The following is a 22,765-nucleotide window of genomic DNA, read 5'->3' on the forward strand; positions in this document are numbered from 1 at the left end:
CTCTCTCTCTCAAAATAAATAAACATTTAAAAAGAATAGATATTTTGAAGAGCTATGTACCTATTAGAGAAATTAAACATTTTGTAAAAACTCCTGTCACAAAGAAAATTTTAGGCTTCCCTGGGAAGTTCTACCAAACACTGAAGGAGAAAATATAATATCGTCTACATACAAGCTACTAGAAAATAGATGAACACTTCTCATTTTATGAAGCTAGTATTACGATGATAGCAAAATCAGAAGACAAAAACTATAGACCAATGTCCCTTAAGAACACAGACATAAAAATTCCTAATACAATTTTAGCAAATCAAATCTGACAATACATAAAAATGATAAAATATTATGACCAAATAGAGTTGATCTTAGGAATGCAAGGTTGGTTTAACATTAGAAAATATTGGCAAGTTACCATATCAACAGACCAAAAAAGGGGGAAACTCAAAGATTACTTTCATATAAAATATTTGATAAAATTATTTTCTAACAGAAATTCTATTCCTGTAACTCTCAGTAAAATAGGAATAGAAAGGATCTTCCTCAGCTTGTTTAAGGCATCCACAAGTAACCTATAGTTGCTAATGTTGAAACTCTTCCATTAAAATGGATTTGTCAATTTCTCTTTGCAGTATTTTTTTTAATGTTTATTTATTTTTGAGAGAGAGACAGCAGGGGATGGGCAGAGAGAGGGAGACAGAATCTGAAGCATACTCCAGGCTCTGAGCTGTCAGCACAGAGCCCGACACGGGGCTCTAACTCACAGACTGTGAAATCATGACCTGAGCCGAAGCCGGACGCTTAACCGACGGAGCCACCCAGGCACCCCTGCAGTATTTATCTTTTGAAAAACAGATTTATTGACATGAAATTTATAATAAAATTCATAAATTTCAAAGTACTTTAAAAATATAGTCATGTAGCTATCACTACAATCATGACATAGAGGCCCCTCTGCTCTATGCAGAAAATCCCCTTTCTTCCTACCCACCCCCAGCCCTGGGCCTCCGGAAACCACTAACATCCTGTCACTATAGAGATGCCTTTTCTACCATTTCATACACACGGAATCCTACATGTAACCTTTCGTGTGCATCAGTAGGTGGATACTCTTCAAGGCTGAGTTGTGTTCCATTTTATGGAATGAACTACACTTGTTTATTCACCAGTGGAGGTCTGAGTTGTTTCCAGTTTGGGACTATGATGAATAAAAGCTATATTATTCATGCATGCCTTTGTATGGACACACCTTTTCTTTGGAGGAATACCGAAAAGGAATATTGCTGAGTCACATAGTTAAGTGTGTGCTTAACTTCATTTAAAAAAGAAAAAGAAAACAAAACCCCCAAACTTCCAAATGGCTGTTGCAGTTTTTATTCCTATGAGAAATTCAGCATGTTTTTCTTTTTCTACTGCATCATTTCCACCCACATATAAAAATGCTTCCATTTCCCATCTTAAAAAAGTCTTTTGACCCCCGGCCTCCTCCATATTCTCTTTCCCTGCTCAGCAGTGCTCCTGGAAGGACCAGTCTCCAGTCTTTCCTCTCAGCATCATTTAAACCCACTCCAAACAAACCTCACTACTCCATCAAAACTGCTTACAAAGTCACCAAATCCAGAGGTCATTTCTTACTTATCTTTAAAAGTGCATTTTCAGCTTAAAATTATTCATCTCTCCATAAAGACTGTGGACTCTGAGTAGAGGTGCTGTTAGTTCATTTATCCTATCCTGAATATTAAAAATATTTCACTGGGGCACCTGGGTGTCTCAATCAGTTAAGCATCTGACTTCGGCTCAAGTCTTGATCTCATGATTCTTGAGCTTGAGCCCTGTGTTGGGCTCTGTGCTGACAGCTTGGAGCCTAAGGCCTGCTTCAGATTCTGTTTCTCCTTGTCCCTTTGCTGCTTCCCCGCTCACGGTCTCTCTCTCTCTCTCAAAAACAAATGTTAAAAAAAAAATTAAAAATATTTCATTATACTTGCAACCCTCAACATGTGTATTCAATGAATAACCGAAGGAATTTCTTTAATATCTTGGAACTGGAAAATCAAACTAGAACCCACAATTTAATAATCACAAATTTGGGTAGAATTTTGTTTAGATTAATTTCTGAGATTTATTTTACCATCACAGATTCCTCAGATGCCTGTGTATCATAAGGAGGCATAACTACAGAGATGAAATGTTGGAAACAGATATTCAAAGATTTATATATGAGCACTTACATTTTTCACAAATTTGTTTTCATTGTATGATAAAATATAGTTTCTTAATATGAATCTTCTAAGTGTACAAGGTACCTGTTCACAAAGGAGAAATAAAGTTTGTCCTAAGGACTTATACTTTAAATAATTAAAAAGGGACAAGGCAGGGCAGTATTTATTTCTATTCTAAAGAATACTGTTAAACTAATAGGTACAAAAATAATTTACAATGGTAGCTACACATACTAACATATTTTACATTTTATTTCACTGAATTGGTAGGTCATTGTTCATAAGACATTTCTTTAACAAATGAAAACAAAAGCTTTCCAGTTGGAACTGAGTTCACCTTTCTAAAATGTAACTGTAATTATCAAGATCTTCAGTTTCCAATCAAAATCACCAATGAATATTATACAACTAAGTCATAGTTCCTTCTCCATTTGTATTTCTAATTACCATGTAAGAATTTTTTAAAAAAGAAATAAAGCTGCAGTTTCTTAGTATCAGTAACAGTAACTCAGAAACAGAGTGGGTAGAAATGAAACTATAAACATTCTGTGAAACAATTTCTCAAAATTAACTTTGAAAGCAGACAAAGCTTGGTATTTTGGGTAACCTAGAACTCTCTTACTTAACTCCTATCAACCACAGCTAAAGGGAGTAATATGTCAAGTTAACTTGTTCAATTTTCTTTTCTCAACTTTTTCAATGCCCTTTAGGAACACCATTACTGAGCAGCTATTGTTAGCATTTACAGCATAAAAACTAGTTCTGGAAGATTGATAATGCAATATCCTAAATATCATAAAACTGAAAACTGTACAGTGCCGGTTGTTTCATGATACAAAAGGAAAAATGATTTGTGGATGAGCCATTTTCGGTTTAAAAAAAAAAGCTTGAGAATAGTCTTAATGGTTGATTTATATTTAAATATAAGCAATGCAAACAAAATGACTACTACCTATAATTAAAAAAAAACTTGTTAAAATCGCTAACTGAAAAATACTTTTGTGTATTCTTTCATATAATAAATGTGACAATTAGAGGAAAATAGACCTTTCCATATTGTATTAATAATCTCATTGGAGCAACACCTTCCATTTAAATAAAACATCGTGTTAGTCATTGAAAATAATTTAGAAATTATTCTCCTTAATGTTATGTTCAGTACAAATAAAATTTATCACTAAAAAAATGCGTAACAAATGCTTATCAGTATGAAATAACCAATCTATCTTTTAAATGAACCATGTAGAGACATCTCACATGAAAAATTATAACTTGATATAAGTATCACAAGCAATTCCCAGAAACACAATTATGTCTGAGGACAATAGTTTTCTTAGCATTTGCCATGATAAATATCATTTATTTCCCCCACATGTTAAATAAATAGTTGTGGCTTTGTCTATTTTTCCTTTATATGTGAAGATAAGATATCAAGAAAACAACTGTCTTCCTTGTTTCTATGGACTCTCTCTGGCTAGTCAAACAATTATTTACAATATTGCCACTTCATTTAAAACTCATTGGAAAAAATATTTTAATCTTCTGGTGAAGGAAGAGATGTAGGTTGGGACTAGCTTTTAAATACAAAGAACTAGAAGTAAATTAGATCTGACTCTAAAATCACCTTGCAAAACAAAAAACTTACAAAAAAATTTACTTCATGTGACAAACTGAGCTATATCTACTTGAATATATTATTATATTCAAAAAGTCTCAGCATTGATTCACAATATACATATTCACAAAGCATATGCTGTCATAGACACAGAAAACGATTGTTTCCTTTAAACAGAAATAAAACGTGGCATTCAACTGTCTGTGCCACCATCTATGTGCTCTGCACTCTAACATTGCGCATGTCCCTTAGCACCACTGGTCGGTAGTTTTGTTCCAAAATCTCCATGTATTCAAAGTAATCACTCACTCGAAACCCATGCAGTGCTTCTTCCTGTCAAAAAATACAGAGAGAAGTTAATTCTCATGCTTAAAGAAACACATTCTAAGTTAATGAATTTAAATAGTTGACTTTTTTTAAAGCTACAGACAGGGTTTTATGTTGCTAGTAAATAGTAATTGCTTTTTATGTAGTAGGCTGTGTATGTATGTGTATGCAAGAAATCATGTCCCTATGAAACAAGGTTGTCTGTGTTTAAAACCAAATATGCTTTACAGCTAAGAAAATATAAGATAAACTCTTAGTTAATGAAATCTTCCCAGTATTTTGGATAGTTTCAATTACAGAATGATTGTTCACATTTTTAGTTAGTAAAGACTCTAAAGCTTATCAAAGGATACTATAATGTAAGAAATATCTTGTTCTACAGCTATGAAGGTTCATAAAACCTCCAATAGTCTGTAACTCATAATGTTGGTACTATGCATGTCTATGCTAATTCTGAATTTAATGGTTAGTGTCCCAAATGAGGCACTCAAGAATAAATTAAAACAATATGAATATTAATTTAGAATCTTAGAGACTTTGAGAATTGTGTCTATTTCTTTTAGCATTTCCAAATACTAGCTGTGCAGTAACTACCCTTCAAAATAAAACAAAAATTCTGAAGAAAAATCATACCTGATTCAGTGTAATAAGTATCATGTTCAGAATTTTGGAGATTATTTTAAAAACTGGACAATTCACGCCTTCCTATACATTACAGTTTAAAGGTAAAAGTTACTAACAAAAACCAAAAGCAATTTAAAACGAGTAAGAGATAATATATTATCATATACCAGAAATTGTGTTATAGACAGTTTACAGATGAGACACATGAATGTATAACACCTAGAAAAACATCACATATGCAATTTTCAATAAGAATGCTTGTAAAGGCCTCCCTCAGATGTCACTGCTCACTCCTAAGTAATAGTTCACAGCTTACAAATAACTTGGGAGAAGTTATACTAATTTTACGATGCATCACCTAAAATATGGGCAATCTGGAGGAATAGCTGGTACATTAAAAAATTTATTACTTATCTACAAGTCTGGTGTTATATCTTTTTTTTTTAATGTTTTATTTATTTTTTGAGAGAGAGAGAAAGAGTGAATGAGCTGGGGAGGGGCAGGGAGAGGAAGGGGTACAGAGAATCCAAATCGGGCTCTGTGCTGACAGGCTGAAAGCAGCAAGCCCGACGCGGGGCTCAAACTCACGAACCGTGAGATCATGACCTGAGCCAAAGTCAGCTGCTCCATCATCCAATGTGCCACCCAGGTGCCCCCACACGTCTAATGTTATATATAAAAGAACTAAATGATGTTAAGTTGTATGCAAAGCTTTACACCATTAAGGCTAGAATTAATACCTTCCAACATAAAAATCTGAACTCTATTCAATTAACACAAATAACTGTAATGTTATCTATTCTCTTATTTCTTAATTAACTCATTCATTCTCATTGTATGTAAAGTTCTTGGTAATATCTTGAAGACACAAAGATGTCTGCAGGTCCCTGTCCTAAAACATTAACAGCTGAGGTGTATATTGTCTCCAGTTTTATGTATAAGCAACTCAAAGGGAAGATGTTCATCTTATGAATAGCAGAAACACTAGGTTTTTGTGATTTCTCTATAAAAAAATATTTCACTTTGTTCTTTGGGGAAAATAGGATTGAAGTAAGGCCATTCTTACTGTTCTAGAATTCACTTTAAATAGTTACTGTTGTAGTCACAGAACTATTTATGGATTTATCATTCTCTTCATTCAAATTATGTGTGATTTGGTTCTGATCAACTCCTCACTAAAACTGTATCTCAGCTGGTGAGAAATTATAGTAATGTGTTAATCGTACCAGATAAAGGCCTCATGCCAGAAAAATTGCTTTAGTGTATATTCATGATTTTTAAAAGAATGTCTATTGTTCATCAACTAAATCACAATAGAGGATGAAAGCATTTGAACAATACCTCTAATGATTCTTTTCTGGGCAAACCTAAGCAAAATATACTGAACATCTTTTAATTATTGTTTCACTTAATTTATAAATAAAAACTACCTATGGAGAACCATAGCTATCACTTTTTTTAAATATATTTTTTCCTTAGAATGTTTTCTAAATTATGGTTTCAATTGTGAACAATAATTTTAAAATAAAGAGAAAATATCCTGATAACTACATTGAAGAGACACCTTTAATGCAAACTGGTGCAGCCACTCTGGAAAACAGTATGAAGGTTCTTCAAAAATTTAAAAATAGAGGGGCATCTGGGTACCTCAGAAGTTAGGAGCCCGACTCTTGATTTTGGCTCAGGTCACAATCTCACGGTTCCTGATTTTGAGCCCATGTCAGGCACTGTGCTGACAGTGCAGAGCCTGTTTGGAATTTTCGCTCTCTCTCCCTCTCTGCTCTCTTCCTGCTTGTGTGTGCAAGTGCACTTTCTCTCAAAATAAACTTAAAAAAAAAAAAGTTGAAAATAGAACTACCCTATGATCCAGCAATGCACTACTAGGTATTTACCAAGGGATGCAACAATACTTATCCAAGGGGATGCATACACCCCAATGTTTATAGCAGCATTATCAACAATAGCCAAATAATGGAAAAAACCCAAATGTCCACTGACGGATGAATGGATAAAGAAGATGTGGTATACACACACACACACACACACACACACACACACACACGAATATTACTCAGCTATCAAAAAGAATGAAGTCTTACCATTTGCAACAACATGGATGGAACTAGAGAGTATTATGCTAAGTAAAATAAGTCAGAGAAAGACAAATACCATACGATTTCACTCATATATGAAATTTAATAAACAAAACCGATGAGCATAGAGGGAGAGAAATAGGGAGGCAAACCATTAAACAGACTCTGAACTACAGAGAACAAACAGGGTTGTTGGAAAGAAGGTAGGGGGAGTGGGCTAAATGGGTCATGGGTATTATGGAAGGGCCTCATGATGAATCACTAAATTCTATTCTTGAAACTAATATTACACTGTAAACTAATTGGAATTTAAATAAAAACTTGAAGCAAAAAATGGCAAATAATTCTTATATCAAGGTCATATTTCATAAGAGAAAAATCAAATATTCATTTTAAAAGAATGTTTTTAAATTATGTAGTTCATTATTTAAAATTCACAATTTATAACTCTGAATAAAATCTTCAGAATCTCCAAATCTACTTTCTGTGTTCAGAGTGGTATATTTTTCATTTTATTCTAAATGTTCTCTAATGACCTTTTTACTGGATAACTTTACTTTGCAATTACAACCATCTAGACTGCCAGTTTATCATTCAAACTATAACAGACCATTTCTTCAGAACACTGCTTTATCATTTTGTTTATGGACTTAAGTACATGGGACTCTGTATAAAAATATGAATTTCCTTATTCTTTTTTTTTTTTTGTAATCTCTATCTCCAACATGGGGCTTAAATTCATGACCCCAAGATCAAAAGTCACATGTTCTACTAACCGAGCTGGCCAGGCACCCCTGAATTCCCTAATTCTTTAAATAGGTAGACATATGTAATTATATCTGGCAACACTATGCCTTTTTATATAAACAATGCACTACTTCTTCAAGAAAAGCATTTTTTTAAATTAGGTTACTTCTGAAGTGGTTTACATATTGGTTAGAAGTTCATTTTGAGCATATTGCATTTTCTTTTTTGTACCTAATGGCTTTTCAACCAGTATGCCTTCAATGATTATCTCTCTTATTTCTGGGTTTCAAATGTTGAATCATCAAAAAGCATTAAAAATTACTATTCTAAACCACAGTGTTTCATGTGCATTCAATATTACATGATATGGCATATCCACAGCTTGCCTCTCTCATTTGCTTATAGAACTCCATTTTCTTTTACTAATGAGAACATTTAATTAGAAGGTCCACTGAATTTAAAGTTTTTTAAAAAGGTAACCAGATTAGTCAATGAGAGACAACTTGATACACTAGAAAGAGCACAAGATTTCGATTCAGAGCAAAAAAATGGTTCAAACTCCCCTGTAGTAGTTACTAGATATATACACCTGGGGAAGTTACTGACACTTTAACCTTCAATTTCTCATGTGTAAATGGAGCACATGAACTCTTTATCATGAACTATAAAACCTTGTATGGTCTGGGTCCTGACGCCTCTCTAACTACCTCACCTTGTTCTAGCCACGGTAGTATCTCAACACTTTCTAAGTGGACCAAACTCATTTCTCCCTCTAAGCTTCTGCCCTTGCCTTTTTTCCCATTTAGAACAATTTTGTCCAGAAGTTCCTTTTCCTTGCCTCATTCAAGTCTCTGTTTCTGCTCTCAGAGGAGGCTTTGCTGGACTTTTTATCCAATAGCATCTCTGACTTCCCTTACCATGTTTAAGTTCCTTAAATTAAGATTTATCAATACCTAACATATTATATATTTATTTAAATATCTACCAGTAGACTGTAAGGTCAATGTAGGTAGGGATATGACCTGTTTTGTGACTATAATGCCTGGGACACAGCTCTTGTACAATAGTTGAATAAGTCAATGAGTGAATTAACAATGCGTATAAATTCCTTTGCCCTAGTGCCTGGCATTCAATAAGCACTCAAGGTGTTAATGGTGGTCATAATAAGAACATCTTTGTTAACTGACAGTCTCTAAAATGGCTAAGATAGATTTTCTTGATTGCACTGCAAATCTATAATGTGAAGCATCAATGATTATTGACTCCAGTCTGTTTTTTTCTTTTTTAATATGGAATTTATTGTCAGATTGGTTTCCATATAACACCCAGTGCTCATCCCAACAGATGCCCTCCTCAACACCCATCACCCACCCTCCTTTCCTCCCACCCCCCGATCAACCCTGTTTATTCTCAGTTTTTAAGAGTCTCTTATGGTTTGGCTCTCTCCCTAACTTTTTTTTTTCATTCCCCTCCTCATGGTCTTCTGTTAAGTTTCTCAGGATCCACATAAAAGTGAAAACATATGGTATCTGTCTTTCTCTGTATGACTTATTTCACTTAGCATAACACTCTCCATCCAGTTCTATCTACGTTGCTACAAAAGGCCAGATTTCATTCTTTCTCACTGCCAAGTAGTACTCCACTGTTTTCAACCCCTTGACAAAAAACATAAGGGAACAATCCACTTACGATATTATATTACAGTCTTTTCTTGCAACTTCTCAGGAATATGCCTATTATGGAAATCAAGCTATACCTATCCTTTCAAACATTGCTTGTACCAGCAAAGGTTTCCAAAAATAATTTCCAGCAGAAATGTTTTTAGAGCTACTGCAAGCCCTGTAAATTTGGAATCTGAATCAAAGATAAGGCCTTTCAGGGTGGTAAATAGATACAAAGTACAAAAAGATCAAGTGTACTTACTTACATCTTACTAAGTAAGAAGTAAGAAGCATCAAATTATATTGTAAGAGTCACATGTGAGAAGGAGTTTTGTGAACTTAGTTCCACTTTTTACCTTTGCTAGAGATGGCTTCTTGTGTGTTGTGTTTGACCTATCATGAAAAAGGAGCTTCTTTCTCGGTTAAAGTGGTAGAAAAATAACCAATCTGCAAGTAATGCTTTTTTTTCTAGTAGGCTTCTCCTGGGGTGCTTGGTACAATTAGAAATTCCTAAGCCCCAAAGCCCCAAAACTTCTGAATCTCTGGTTTTGGCATCCTGTATTCAAGTTTCAAAGGTGACATTTTTACATATCCTAGAAGTTTCAAGCTATTTGAGGTTTTATACTAAAATGTGACAACACAGGCCTGTTGTGAAAATTGTTTTGGTAGGCCTGGGGGAGAGTCTAGATGTGTCAGTTTCAATAAACATACTAACGATCCTCAGGATCAGGGGAGTGTATATAGCATGTGTGGTTCTGGACACAATGAGACTCTTAAATATTCACTATAGTGTGTGATTCTTAAAATTTTTAACTCAGGGGCACCTGGTTGCCTCAGTCGGTTAAGCTTCCAACTTTGGCTCAGGTCATGATCTCACAGTTCATGACTTCAAGCCCCGCATCAGGCTCTATGCTGACAGTACCAAGCCTGCTCTGGATTCTCTGTCTCCCTCTCCTGCCCCTTCCCTACTTGCACACTCTCTCTCTCTAAAATAAATAAATAAATAAATAAATAAATAAATAAATAAATAAATAAACATTAAATTTTTTTTTCAGCTGAGGGGTACATGGGGATATGTGATGACTAGAGAGATGATCCTATCTTGGCTGGGTAAATGAGAGATTAGGCCTTGACCAGATACAATGTAAGAGAATGTTCCTGACATAGCTCTGAAGTACATGCCAAGTAATCTATGATATACTAAGATGTCTAAGTGCCTAGAGAAGAGAAAAATGGCAGCAAAATATATATTCTAACTGGAGACTCAGGAAAAAGGCCTATTTCCTTTGTTCTCTATACATCTTTTTCTTCAGTTGAGAGCAACAGGGGTGCCTGGGTGGCTCAGTTGGCTAAGCAACTTGGTTCAGGTCTTAGGGTGGCTCTTTAACTTGGCTCAGGTCATGATCTCATGACCCTGAGATAGAGCCCCGGCATTGTACATCATGCTGGCTGTAGGGCCTGCTTAAGATTCTCTCTCTGCGCCTCCCCCACTCACACTCATTTGTGCACTCTCTCTCTCAGGAAAAGAAAAAGAAAAAAAAAGAATAGGAGAAGGATGAGACAGGGATGTAGAAATTCAAATAACTGCTAACTTTTTTTAAAGCACTTGCTATGTGGCAATGTTCTAGAAGTATTTTACAGATATCATCTAATTACTCCATGTAATAGGTATTATTTCACAGTTAATTATACGGATGAGAAAACCGTGGCACAAAGAGGTTAAGCAACGTGCCCAAGCTTACAGACTGACAGAGCCAGAATTTGAACGCGGGCAGACTCGAGTGATATAAGAACAACGGAAAACACATATCTGCAAACCACTGTTGACATAAAACTGAACATGTTTTATCTATTCCCTCAGATGGTGAATTATTTTTAGTACCATGTATACTTTTGTCTGTTAAAAGCTTAGCAATTCATGTGATGTTTCTCAGTCTGATCTCCATTCCTTACCCTGTCAACATGATCTGGTAACAGCTGCAAGAACAACAAAAACAAAATTCCTCTTGACAATTTACTGATTGGATTGAAATTAATCTGATTTTTTCATAATTATAAATTGATTTTGCCATAACATGCAGGATTTAGTTGAAGCATTCTAATTAAGTATTTTGAGCCTTCACAGCCTGATTTTCACTGGAAGGCAATCTTTTCCCAGCCTGGCATTTCAGTGAAGTTTTCCCCAAGTCGAATTCAATTGAATTCACAAACTAAACCAAGATCACTGCCAGCCTATTATCAAGCTAGAGAGAAATGCAATATAGCCAGTTGGCTGAAACAGTGAGTCTTCTAAACTACTATTAAACTCTTTCTAAACTGGCTTGCTTGCGTGAGAGAGATGACTCCACTTAAACAAACAAACAAACAAACAAACAAAACTTTACACTTCCAAGCTCACTGGGATATTTGAGAGCACTATACTTATCTTTCCGGGTGATGTTTTTCTTTCTAGTAAGTGTGGTGCCTACAGATTTCCTGAACCTTTATCTGTCACAGATAAAAACATTTAAGACCCTAAGTCCAAGAACTAAGCTCTTCAGCATACCTTCAGAAGTTGCTTTTTAGGTCAGTAATGATCTATCAATTGCCACAGTGTGGGGATAATGCACTTATTATACATAATATATAATAACGCTGCTCTATTATCAACCTACATATTTGTTGTGTCTACAAAGATGTTGTGAAAAACTCAGAAAATACCTTGCTAATAACAACTTATATTCATGCCATTCATTAATCATTTAGTGGTTTAGTCAAAAAAGGAAAAATAAAGTGTTTGGGTTTTTTATTTTATTCTTTGGTTTTGTTTTTTAAGTAAATCAGGCCTGACTATGCTCACCACCTGGTCTAAGAAATTCCAAGTCATCTTTTTAATACAGTGATCATGAAGAATTGCTCAGTGAGCTATCAGAAAAGTAAGCAATGAGTCTAGACTCTCAATTACCTAATTTTAAGATCTGGAGCCTAAACCAAATTAATACAAATGGGTTGATACTGTCTCAACACTATCTGCTTCAGACAGATCATTATTATTCCTAAAGCAATGCTTCTATCATGTCACTTTCTGTCAATAATTAACCAGGAAAAAACTGCATATTTTCAATCTTCTGGAACTGTCTAGTACCTGAAGTTTTCAGGATAACTAATAATAGTTGAAAACACGTTTGTGGTTTTTCAAAATTTTTGAAACATTCAATTGGGTCTGATTATTTGAACATTGTTTACAATGGATGCTTGTTTTATCTATTTTTATACAATGATTCAATATCCTTCTTTTAAAAAGTAGTTTTATTATAAAAGAAGTATGGACCCATTCTTCAAAAATAAAAAAAAAAATAAAAATAAACCCCCCAAATACCCTAAAAAGTAAGTCCTCTCTTCTACTTCACCTCTTCCAAAGCAATCATTTAAAAATACGTACAGTCAAGAAATAGCATGTAATCTATATAAGAATATTATTATGGCTGTGGTATATGTGGAGAAAAGTTTTTTTTCCACCCTTTGCACAAGTCTGAGATTTCTGGATTAAGAAAGTATAATAAAACATAATTCCCCAGGTTTAATCCTTTAACTCCTACTTGAATGAGAATTTTTGAATCATAGAACTATTTTTGACTTGGGTTGTCTTCCAAAGGAAGGGAAAATTAAATCACTTTATTAACCAAAGTTTCATTATTGGTTAATACGTGAATAAGTAGAAAATAGTCTGTAGGTATTTATATACGTTGGAAACAAGAGACCATAACAGGGCTTAATAGAGTAACAGGGTATGTAAATGCATAAATAAACCACACTGGAATTTATCACACAAGAAAAATAACTGCTCACCAAAAGAGATCAGTGAACTTGAGATTTACTTGCTGAAAACAAAAAATAAAGTGAAGCCACAATATCAGTAAGATATTTCTCCTAATCCCTCAGACGACTGCTAACAGCAGAGCAAGAAGTAAGGCTAGTTCCGGGACAAGTGCTAAAATTAATTCTTTGCCAACATGTTATCAGTTTGGATTTAAACCAATTCAATTAAAATTTTAGTAATTTAAACAGGACTTGAGTAGTAACCTTTCTCCCCTCATTTAAAAATTCTTTAAACTGACAGCATTATCAAGCAGTAGAGAACTCAACAGAGATGAAACTGCAATAATCACCACCAGCAATCAAAGAATTCGGTAATGTTTGTTACTAAATGTGAACAAAACTAAGTTCATCTTTCCCTTTATATTTTTTATTTGTTTATTCTGTCAACAGATATTTACTGGGCACCTACTATGTGCCAGGTACTGTTCAAGGCATTGAAAATACATTCGTAAACAAGATGGACAAAATCACTGTCCTTGTGGAATATGTACATTATACTGAGAAAGACTAACAAAAATATATATAAAATAATTTCAGCTATAAGAGATACCAAAGTGGGATAAGAGGTTATAGATTTACAGGTTAGAGGATATTCAAATATAAGCCCTTGGGAAAACTTCAGACTCTGAGATTCCTATGAATTGACCATGGCAGTGACGAAAGTGTCCCTTACTAAATAGGAACCCACATTTTTGTCCTCAGCATAATTCCCATTTGTTTAACCATTCCTGTCCTCCAAATTACCTGTTGCAGATAACTTTTTTTCTTTTTCTACCTAAGTTTTCATTTTACATGTACAACCACTGTCTTGGTATATTTTTTTCATTAAAAACGTTCCTAAGATCATAATTCTAGTGATACATATAGAAAGTCTGTGACCTTCTGAATTCAGTATCTCTATGAAATAGAAATGCCTGATAGTTTGGCAACTTTGAATAATTGATGACATTTACAGAAAATCATTATTAAATGGAAAATAGCTCTGACAAGATCTAGTGGTAAAGAAAAATGACAAAGAATAATTAAAGAATTAATTAACATAAAGATTATTTGTTGATCCAGAGAAAACCTAGCAAAGGACTAATGCAGGTCTGGGTGTGTGCATGTATGTGTGCTTTGTGGGAAGGTGAAGGTAGCATGGGGAGGGAAACATACTTCAAATTCAAGGAAGGATTTTAACTTAAAATGAATACAGTTGGATTCCCATGAAGAACTGCAACAGGGATGTATTTATTGAACATGTGTTTCCTAAAGTCCAGAGCTTCAAAAGTCATATTACTGTGAGAAACAAACTGAGCAACTATATTGTATTTAAAACATTAACTTATGTAAGGTAGTGACTGTTTAAAAAGAATGTTATGATGGAATAATCTTTCATGGAAACATTTTATAAAAATAGGTGAAAGTTTAAAAAATATAGAATATGAAGGTATAGGAAATTACATGAAATGCTTTTAAAATGTTTCAAACCTCTGTATTGACATAGTAGCTTGAACTTTTAGTGACCAAATAAGGTAGAAGGAATATAACAAAAAACAGTGTGTGGAGTAGCACACTGGCTAAAGGCCAAGTTTTGAATCCCAGTAGCTTAGCTACTTCACATCCCAGTCCCACTGCTTTTTGCTGTGTAATCTTGGGCAGCTCAAATTGGTCCCTCAGTTTCCTCAACTCTAAAATGAGAATAATAGTACCTACTCTAAAGGTTGTTTTATTTTAAGTTTATTCAATTATTTTGAGAGACAGAGAGAGCGAGTGGGTGAGGGGCATAGAGAGAGGGAAAGAGAGAATCCCAAGTGGGCTCCACACGTGGGGCTTGAACTCACAGACTGTGAGATCATGACCTGAACTGAAACCAAGAGTCAGATGCTTAACCAACTGAGCTACCCAGCTGCCTCGCTTAAGGTTGTTTTTAGATGACTGTCTAGAAAAATATCTGATATTAAGAATCAAATTAAAGTTAGCTGTGAACTCAACCACCATGTTCCCCCTGAAGTTACTTACTTTTAGGAAAACCTGCAGATCTTGAGTCTGAGTGTGCTGCAGAATGTCTTGTTGTAAGTGTTTGAATATAGCTATACAGATATACACTTGGTAATCAGGACCAAGGAAAACACAAGTAGCAATATAATGGCAGATTTCTATCCAATCTAAATAATTCCAAAAACACTGAGTTATCCACTGTAGGCATATCTAGAAAAAAAGAAGTCAGTTCATTAGAAAGCTTATAAAACCATACATTTTTTAAAAAAAAGCAATAACCACTAATTCATGCAAAAGCAATGAAGAGCTTGGCATCCGATCAAAAGAGATATCCTGCACACAGGGATGCTTCATCTATTTGCTTAACGTGTGAGAAAACGTTCATGGCCTAGGGACCCAGGACTTAGGAGGCCACTGATGGTGTTCACACTGCTCACATACCTATTGCTAAATGCCTTCTTTATTCAATATAGTCCTCTTAACCACAACATCAGTCTGCTCTCTACAGATAACAAATGCTAAGAGACCATTTTAATTCAGAGATGGGAGTTTTTTTCTACCCTACCTAATAATCACAGATGTATAATTATGCAGATGACAGATTGCTAAATGTTACATTAATGCGAAAGGACTCTTGCTGAATCAGAAAATAATTTAAATCAAACAGGATTATATAACATAACAACTGGGAGCTAATGTGGAAAATAACTTAGAAGTGAGACTTTTACAAAAATCATTTATCTTACTTCTTGAATAACATTCAGATAATTTGGATTACAAAATGTATACATGCCCATTGTGGAAGAAAATAGAAAATACCCCTTTAAAATAGAAAAGTTTAAAAAAAACACAATAACAATGGGTGGAATTGTGTCTTTCCCCTAAAAGCATGTCCAAATCCTTGGATTTGGAAACATTATTTGGAAACAGATTTTTACAGAGGTAACTGACATAAAATGAGGTCACTAGGGTGAGCCCTATTCCAGTATGACTGGTATCAGTTAGAAAGGGAAAATTCGAACACAGAAATAGACATAGAGGGAAGATGAAAAGGCACACATGGGGAATGTCCTACGAAGACAAGAGGATTGGAGTGATGCATTTACAAGCCAAAAACCATCTGAGGTTACCAGAAATTAGGAGAGAAGCATCAAACAGTTCTTTCCCTAGGGCCTTCAGAGGGCACACAGTCTTGCTAACAATTTTTTTCTTTCAAGTTTATTTACCTTGAGAGAGAGAGAAAGAGAGAGGAACAGAGAGAATCCCAAACAAACCCCATGCTGTCAGCATAGAGCCTGACATGGGACTTGATCTTGGGAACCTTGAGATCATGACCTGAGCCAAAATCAGGAGAGTCAGACTAATTCCCCGACTGAGCCACCCAGGTACCCTGTTAACACTTTTATTCTGGACTGCTGGCCTCCAAAACTGTGAGTCAATAAATTTATGTTGTTTTAAGCCACCAGTTTATGCTATTTTAATACTATAGTCCTAGGAAACTAAGATACTTTCCAATATTTTAATTTTCATTTATGGTCTACGAATTACCATTGAGGGAAAATTTCCTTTATTGAACCTACTTTTCTTTTTGGAGGTGGGGAGCAGGGAATGGCAACAAATATAATGGCTTCTCTCAATTTATCATAGATGTAAAAAACAAAGATACACAAATTTTCCTTTGTTCTACTGTTTTGTCCTTTTAAAAATATATTCTTGAATAGTTTCTAAAACTTATTTTTAGATCTGATACAATTTCGAGCAGTGGTTGATTCTACCTTAAGTGCCTTTAACATGGTGTATTAGTCTGCTCAGGCTGCCGTAATATAAAGTGTCACAGACCAGGTGACTTAAATAACAGAAATGTCTCTTCTCACAGTTCTGAAGTCTAGGATCAAAGGGTTGGCAGGGCTACATCTCTCTCCTTGGGTTGGAGATGGCGGTCTTCTATGGTTTCATATGGTCTTCCCTCTGGGTATCTGTGTCCAAATTTCCTCTTCAAAGGACAGTGGACAAATTGGATTGGGGCCTACCCTAATGTACCTAATTTTCATGTAATTACCCCTTTAAAAATCCTATCTCCAAATACATCATTCTGAGGGTAGTGGTGGTAAAGATTTCAACTTATGAATTTCAGGGTTGGGTAATACCATACCAGATGGTATTATTGAATTTTTGTTTTCCATATGCCTTATTTCCATATGCCTATTTCCTTAGGTCAACCATTGACATCTTAATTTCAGATATTATGGGCATATCTTTTCATTTCATTTTCCACTCATATTTCCTATTATTGATAATACTGACTATAGATCCCCAAGCATTTTTTCTTTTTTTTTTTTAATGTTTATTCATTTTTGAGAGAGGGAGAGAGAGACAGAGAGAGCAAGCGAGCACACGAGCAGGGGAGGGGCAGAGAGAGAAGGAGACACAGAATCCGAAGCAGGTTCCAGGCTCTGAGCTGTCAGCATAGAGCCCGACGTGGGGCTTGAACTCACAAACCATGAGACATGACCTGAGCTGAAGTCGGACACCCAACTAACTGAGCCACCCAGGTGCCCCTAGATCCCCAAGTATTTTTTCTGTTTTTTAATTGTAATTCCATTCTCAGGTATAAGATTTTGCGTTATAAATATTATGTGCTTCTTCTATTATGCTCCAAAATCTATTCACAGAGCCTATGAATAACTCAATATTGAATTTTGTGTATGAATATTCGATATTTATGAACTGGCAGAATATATTTAATTTCCTTTTGTCTCAACTTTAGTCTTATCACTGATAGGATTTTCCCCTCAGATCTTGACCTGGAGGGTAGCTTGGCATGCAGAGTTCATTACCAAACTTCCATTGCCCACGTAGTATGGCTCTACTGAACTGGGGAGAAAATATCTCCTACTCTTACTTAACTAGACAGGTTGAAGCAGTCAGTGGTTCTTTGACTAGAAGTAATACTTTTAATTCCCTTAGTGTCCTGCTGCCAGGGTTCTGTCTCTGTTCTATGCTATAGCTATTAATGCCAAGAAACTTTTGGCCATGCTGTGTTAATAAAAATGAATCTCCAGATGAGTTAAGGAGAAACAAAGAGTCGAAACTAGTACAAATGAACCCTGCAGCCAGGGGTATTTGTCCGTCCTTTCTCAGTAGCCTAAGTGTTCTACTGGATGGACGGTGTGAAACTGCTGATCCTCAACTCATTTTGATCTTAAAACCTCACAACTCTATATGGTTCAAATATATCTGAAGTTAAAATATATATAGGGAGATACTCTTCCTTATTAGTTAAAAGAAAGTCACCCCAGAATCTGCAATTAGTTATCATACATAGTTATTAATGCAGTTCAATTTTCTGGTATTTACATACATTTAACTATTGTTTTCCGTACATTGTCTACTTTTCTTCCATTAAACAGAGATAATGCCTATCTTTTTCTACACATGGGAAATTTAGAAGAGGGAAAAAGATTATAACTGAAAACACTTTGAAAGTATATAAAGTGCTATTTAAATGTGATTCTATAACAAAGGTACAGATGTTTATTATTCATTTAATATTTATCAAGTACCTAATATACAAATAAGCATTATAATTTTTAACCGAAAAAGAGACATTTACTCCCTGTTCTCATGGAGCTTACACTCAAAGGGGAGATGTACTCTTTTTCAATATATGTCCCTCTTCATTTGGCAGAAATTATATTTGCTATTCTGTGTACAAGATGATTCAGAATTATTAAACTGTAATACAATGCTAAAATAGTATTCCTCTAGAAGAGTGAGCAATGAGTCACAGTATTCAGTCCTTAAGCTAATAACTTCTCTATCTTTATAGGATGAAAAGGTTTGCAAATCAGCTGATGAACTAGAATTCTAAAAGGATAAAGGAAAGAGTGTGTCCAAGCAGAATGATAAATTCCTAAGACATTTTTAGTGTGGAATTTTCCAAATATACATAAAATAAAAAAAGCAATACATGAACCAGAACCATCACAGCTTCAAAATTTTTAGTGATTGATGTCTCTTTTGTCCATCTCCCCCTACATGTAGGTTCCCCTTCTTTAAACTTTCTAAGAGAAAACACATAAGTTGCTACATATTATATCTGTGTTTGCTTCAAAACACACAGAAAATCTCAGTTACCAATGCCACCCATTTTTGTTTTTATCACACAAGACAAAAATAATCATAGAATACCAGCACTACCATGAGCAATATGATTACTTCAAACAGTATTACTACTGTTCTTTGCCTTTAGACAACATATCACTTGACACATACAGTCAAATTATTGTATTTAAAGTGATTCTCATGAGTTTATACCATCAAATGGGTTCTGGTGGGTTCATTTTATTCAGTTTGACTTTATATTCTCAGGGACAGAATATGTTTATTTTGTTGGTTATATACATTTATATATATATAAATATATAAATATAAATAAATATATATATTTATTTATATTTATATATAAATATATATATATATATATAAATAAATATATAAAATATTTAAGTGATTCTAAGGCAAAAATACAAAAGGTTTATTCATTTATTGATCTCATTCCTTCTCTATCCCTATAAGCAATCATTAAAAAAAGGTACATTCTTTCATGTTTTTAATATAAGCACATGCATTTGTATCCCACTCTTTCTTACCTAAATGGTAACATACTAAACACTTTTTCTTCACCTTCTTATCACTTAACCAAAGGATCCTGTATATCATTCCACCACAATATACAGAAGGATTTCTCATTTTTACAATGGCATGGTATTCCACCATGGATAAGCCATAATTTTTCAACCAAGCCTCTGTATCTGCATTGTTTCTAGTCTTCTGATACTATAATCAGTGCTGTAACAAACACCTGTATGTATTTTCAAATTTTTGTCAGAATATCTCTGGGACAGATTTCTATAAATGAGATTGTTGGGTTAAAGGGAAAATACATACATATGTGATTTTGCTAGATACTGCCAAATTCCGTCTTATAAGTACAAACATATACTGTATTTTCAAATCTAAGCAACTGAGTTCTTAAATTCACCGAAAAGTATTAGTAGTTCATGAAATGGTGTACAAAGAAAAGGAAACAAACTAATTAGGTTTGTTTTTTATTATAGACCAATGTTCCTTAAACCTAATTATACTGTAAAACATTTAAATGTGTTTTAGGCTTCGAGGAAAGTACAATACACATCAAAATGTATCACAGCCTTCCTAGGAAATTTTGCTCTTCAACCATACTTAAGCTGCTAAAGGACATTAGATAAACATAATTATTTTATCCGAGGTATATTATTCTCACTTGTATCTAGATTTGAAAAACAATCTTCAAAACATTCCATAAGAATTAAAAAAAAAAAAAGTTTGGCTAGAGCAATTATTTGTGGATACCTGATTAAGCCAGAATAGGTATGAACTGAATGACCAAGTTTTATGATTCAAAGACAATATTTTTAACAACTCTTCTGGACTCATTTTATTTGCCCACACCAGAGAAAGAATATTAGCAAAATAAGAAACAAAACTAATTTCAAAATCAAAAGATGTGGTTCCAAGTGAAGTCTTTGCTATCATGGTAACCTCACTAAATCAATTCATTGACTTCATTGATCCTGAATTTCTCCATCACATGAAGCAGTCAAATTTTAAATGAGATGAGATCTGGAAATACACCTTTTACACTGCAAAGAGTTGTTATAACACATACTATTTTTGTTGTACTTGTAAGCGAGATACTGTGTCAGACACTCAAAGAACTGGAAGGTAAGTCAGGTACACATGCCTTTAAGGAACTTCAACTATTAAAGAGGTAAAGGACATAAAGAACTATTCCACAAGGCAAGACATAGATTTCTACTAGAAGCATAGAAATAGTACACAAATTCATATCTACTGATAGTTCAGCAAAAAAAGTTTCCACTTGGACAGACATAAAGGATAAGTCCTTGACATATTAAGATGTGGCACAGGGAGAAAGAAGGTACTATTTCACGTGGCAACCTTGGCAACATGAGGAGAGAGAGTCTGGGGATATATATATTTATGAATATGACTATTAACAAGAAACATTCTGATTTGCATTTGTGTAATTTTCGTTTTCAAAAAACACTATGTCACAAAGTATGAAATGTTAGAATAGTTTTCTTTAATCCAGTCTTCAAGATGAGAGGAGAAGAAAAAAACAGTAAATGAGAACAACCAAAATGTTTTTCTAGAGTATATTCAGAGGATTATCCATGTTAGCCTACTTGCTGACACAGTACAATATAATAATGCTATGCAGAATAAGGATGCCACGAAATTATAAGAGATAAATCACTAAAGATGTGTGGTACTTCTTAAGCTAGGAAAGTTAAATAAGGTCCAATAATGAAAAGTGTTTTACCAAAGGATAAAATTGTTCAAAACGCTAATCAAAACATGATTTTCTGTTCATTTAAAAAGGAAGACTATATATTTGAATTTCTATTTTCCAATCTCAGTTACTCTTAAACTCTAATCAACATATATTTCTAACTACTTTATTTTTTTTGTATTCTAGTCGAACGTGTATTTTTACTCTAGAGATATGTGTATTTTATTTAGCAACCTGCTCACAAATCCTTCATTAATCAACCAATCCCTTAGTGTCTGTAAATACACAACTTCAAAAAGCACTGCTCCTAATTACATCAAAATGAATAAGCTTTGCAATACAAAATCTATATCCAAACGATTACTTAAGCACCTATACCTATTCATTACTTAAAAGTTGTTTCATATTTTATAATTAGCAATAAAATGGCAAATTATATCAACAAAGCAATGATACATACTTAAGGCACAAAATGATTTGCTCACATAGGGAGTCATTAAAAAGGAATTTTACATTAGATAACTTAAGAAACATAACATTACTGCTTAGAAATTTTTATTAGATAAATCTGCTATATTTATGCAATTTTAAATCGATAAAGAAACACCAAAATGATAAAAAGGTGTCAAATTGATACGGTGAGGCCTAAGGTATTGCACGTTTTTCCCACTGTTTGTGGCAATACATTTTAAAATTAGAGGATGTATGTTAGGAACTAATAAATGAATGGAGGTATTAGACAATATACAGTATATTAATCAAGACTAGAATGGCAAAAGACTTCTCAGGAACATTTTGTTCCCTAGCTTGGATTTTTAGAAGAGTAGAAAGAATAGATTACTGAGCTTATAGTAAATATTTAAGTATCTACTTTCAACCAGAATTAAACATTTTAGGATTTACATTTCTGAAAAGTGTTTTATGTACATGCTGGGTAAGAGCACCATGGCCAAGAAAGAATATTCCTTTCCACTACATGTAATTCCTCATTATATTTAGACCTATTAACTTCAGAAAATTGAAAACTCAAGAGGCATAGTAACCACATACAAGTAAATGTAATTACATGACATAAAGGCTCTTCAAAATAAGTATAAAGGCATATTGCCGAGAACTATACTGTCTAATTAGGAAGAAAAGATTGCCAAGACAAATCCAAGGGAATTCAAGAAGGGTCTACTATTAAGAAATCTACCAACAGGTCACATAAACCCCAAGATCAAGATAATCTTAACCCTATAGGAACCCTAAAGGAACATTTTTATTTGAATAAAAGAAATAAAATT

The 22,765-nt window shown here is 34.1% G+C and overlaps 1 protein-coding gene across 4 annotated transcripts in view; it reads right to left on the minus strand.

The window, feature by feature from the left end:
* Nucleotides 1-2,095: 2,095 nt before the first annotated feature.
* TBC1D32 (TBC1 domain family member 32) overlaps nt 2,096-22,765 on the minus strand; it is a 205,549-nt gene continuing 184,879 nt past the window's right edge. For all 4 annotated transcript variants that reach the window (XM_040474514.1, XM_040474515.1, XM_040474512.1 and 1 more), the window contains 2 exons: nt 15,143-15,331; nt 2,096-4,164 (listed from right to left, as the gene is read on the minus strand). In XM_040474514.1, coding sequence (XP_040330448.1) covers nt 4,045-4,164; nt 15,143-15,331 — 309 coding nt within the window. In that variant the 3' untranslated portion in view covers nt 2,096-4,044. The remainder of the gene's footprint in view (nt 4,165-15,142; nt 15,332-22,765) is intronic.

The sequence above is a fragment of the Herpailurus yagouaroundi genome, unplaced genomic scaffold (genome assembly GCF_014898765.1).
Source record: "Herpailurus yagouaroundi ecotype Mexico unplaced genomic scaffold, PumYag 139, whole genome shotgun sequence".
Taxonomy (NCBI): Eukaryota; Metazoa; Chordata; class Mammalia; order Carnivora; family Felidae; genus Herpailurus; species Herpailurus yagouaroundi.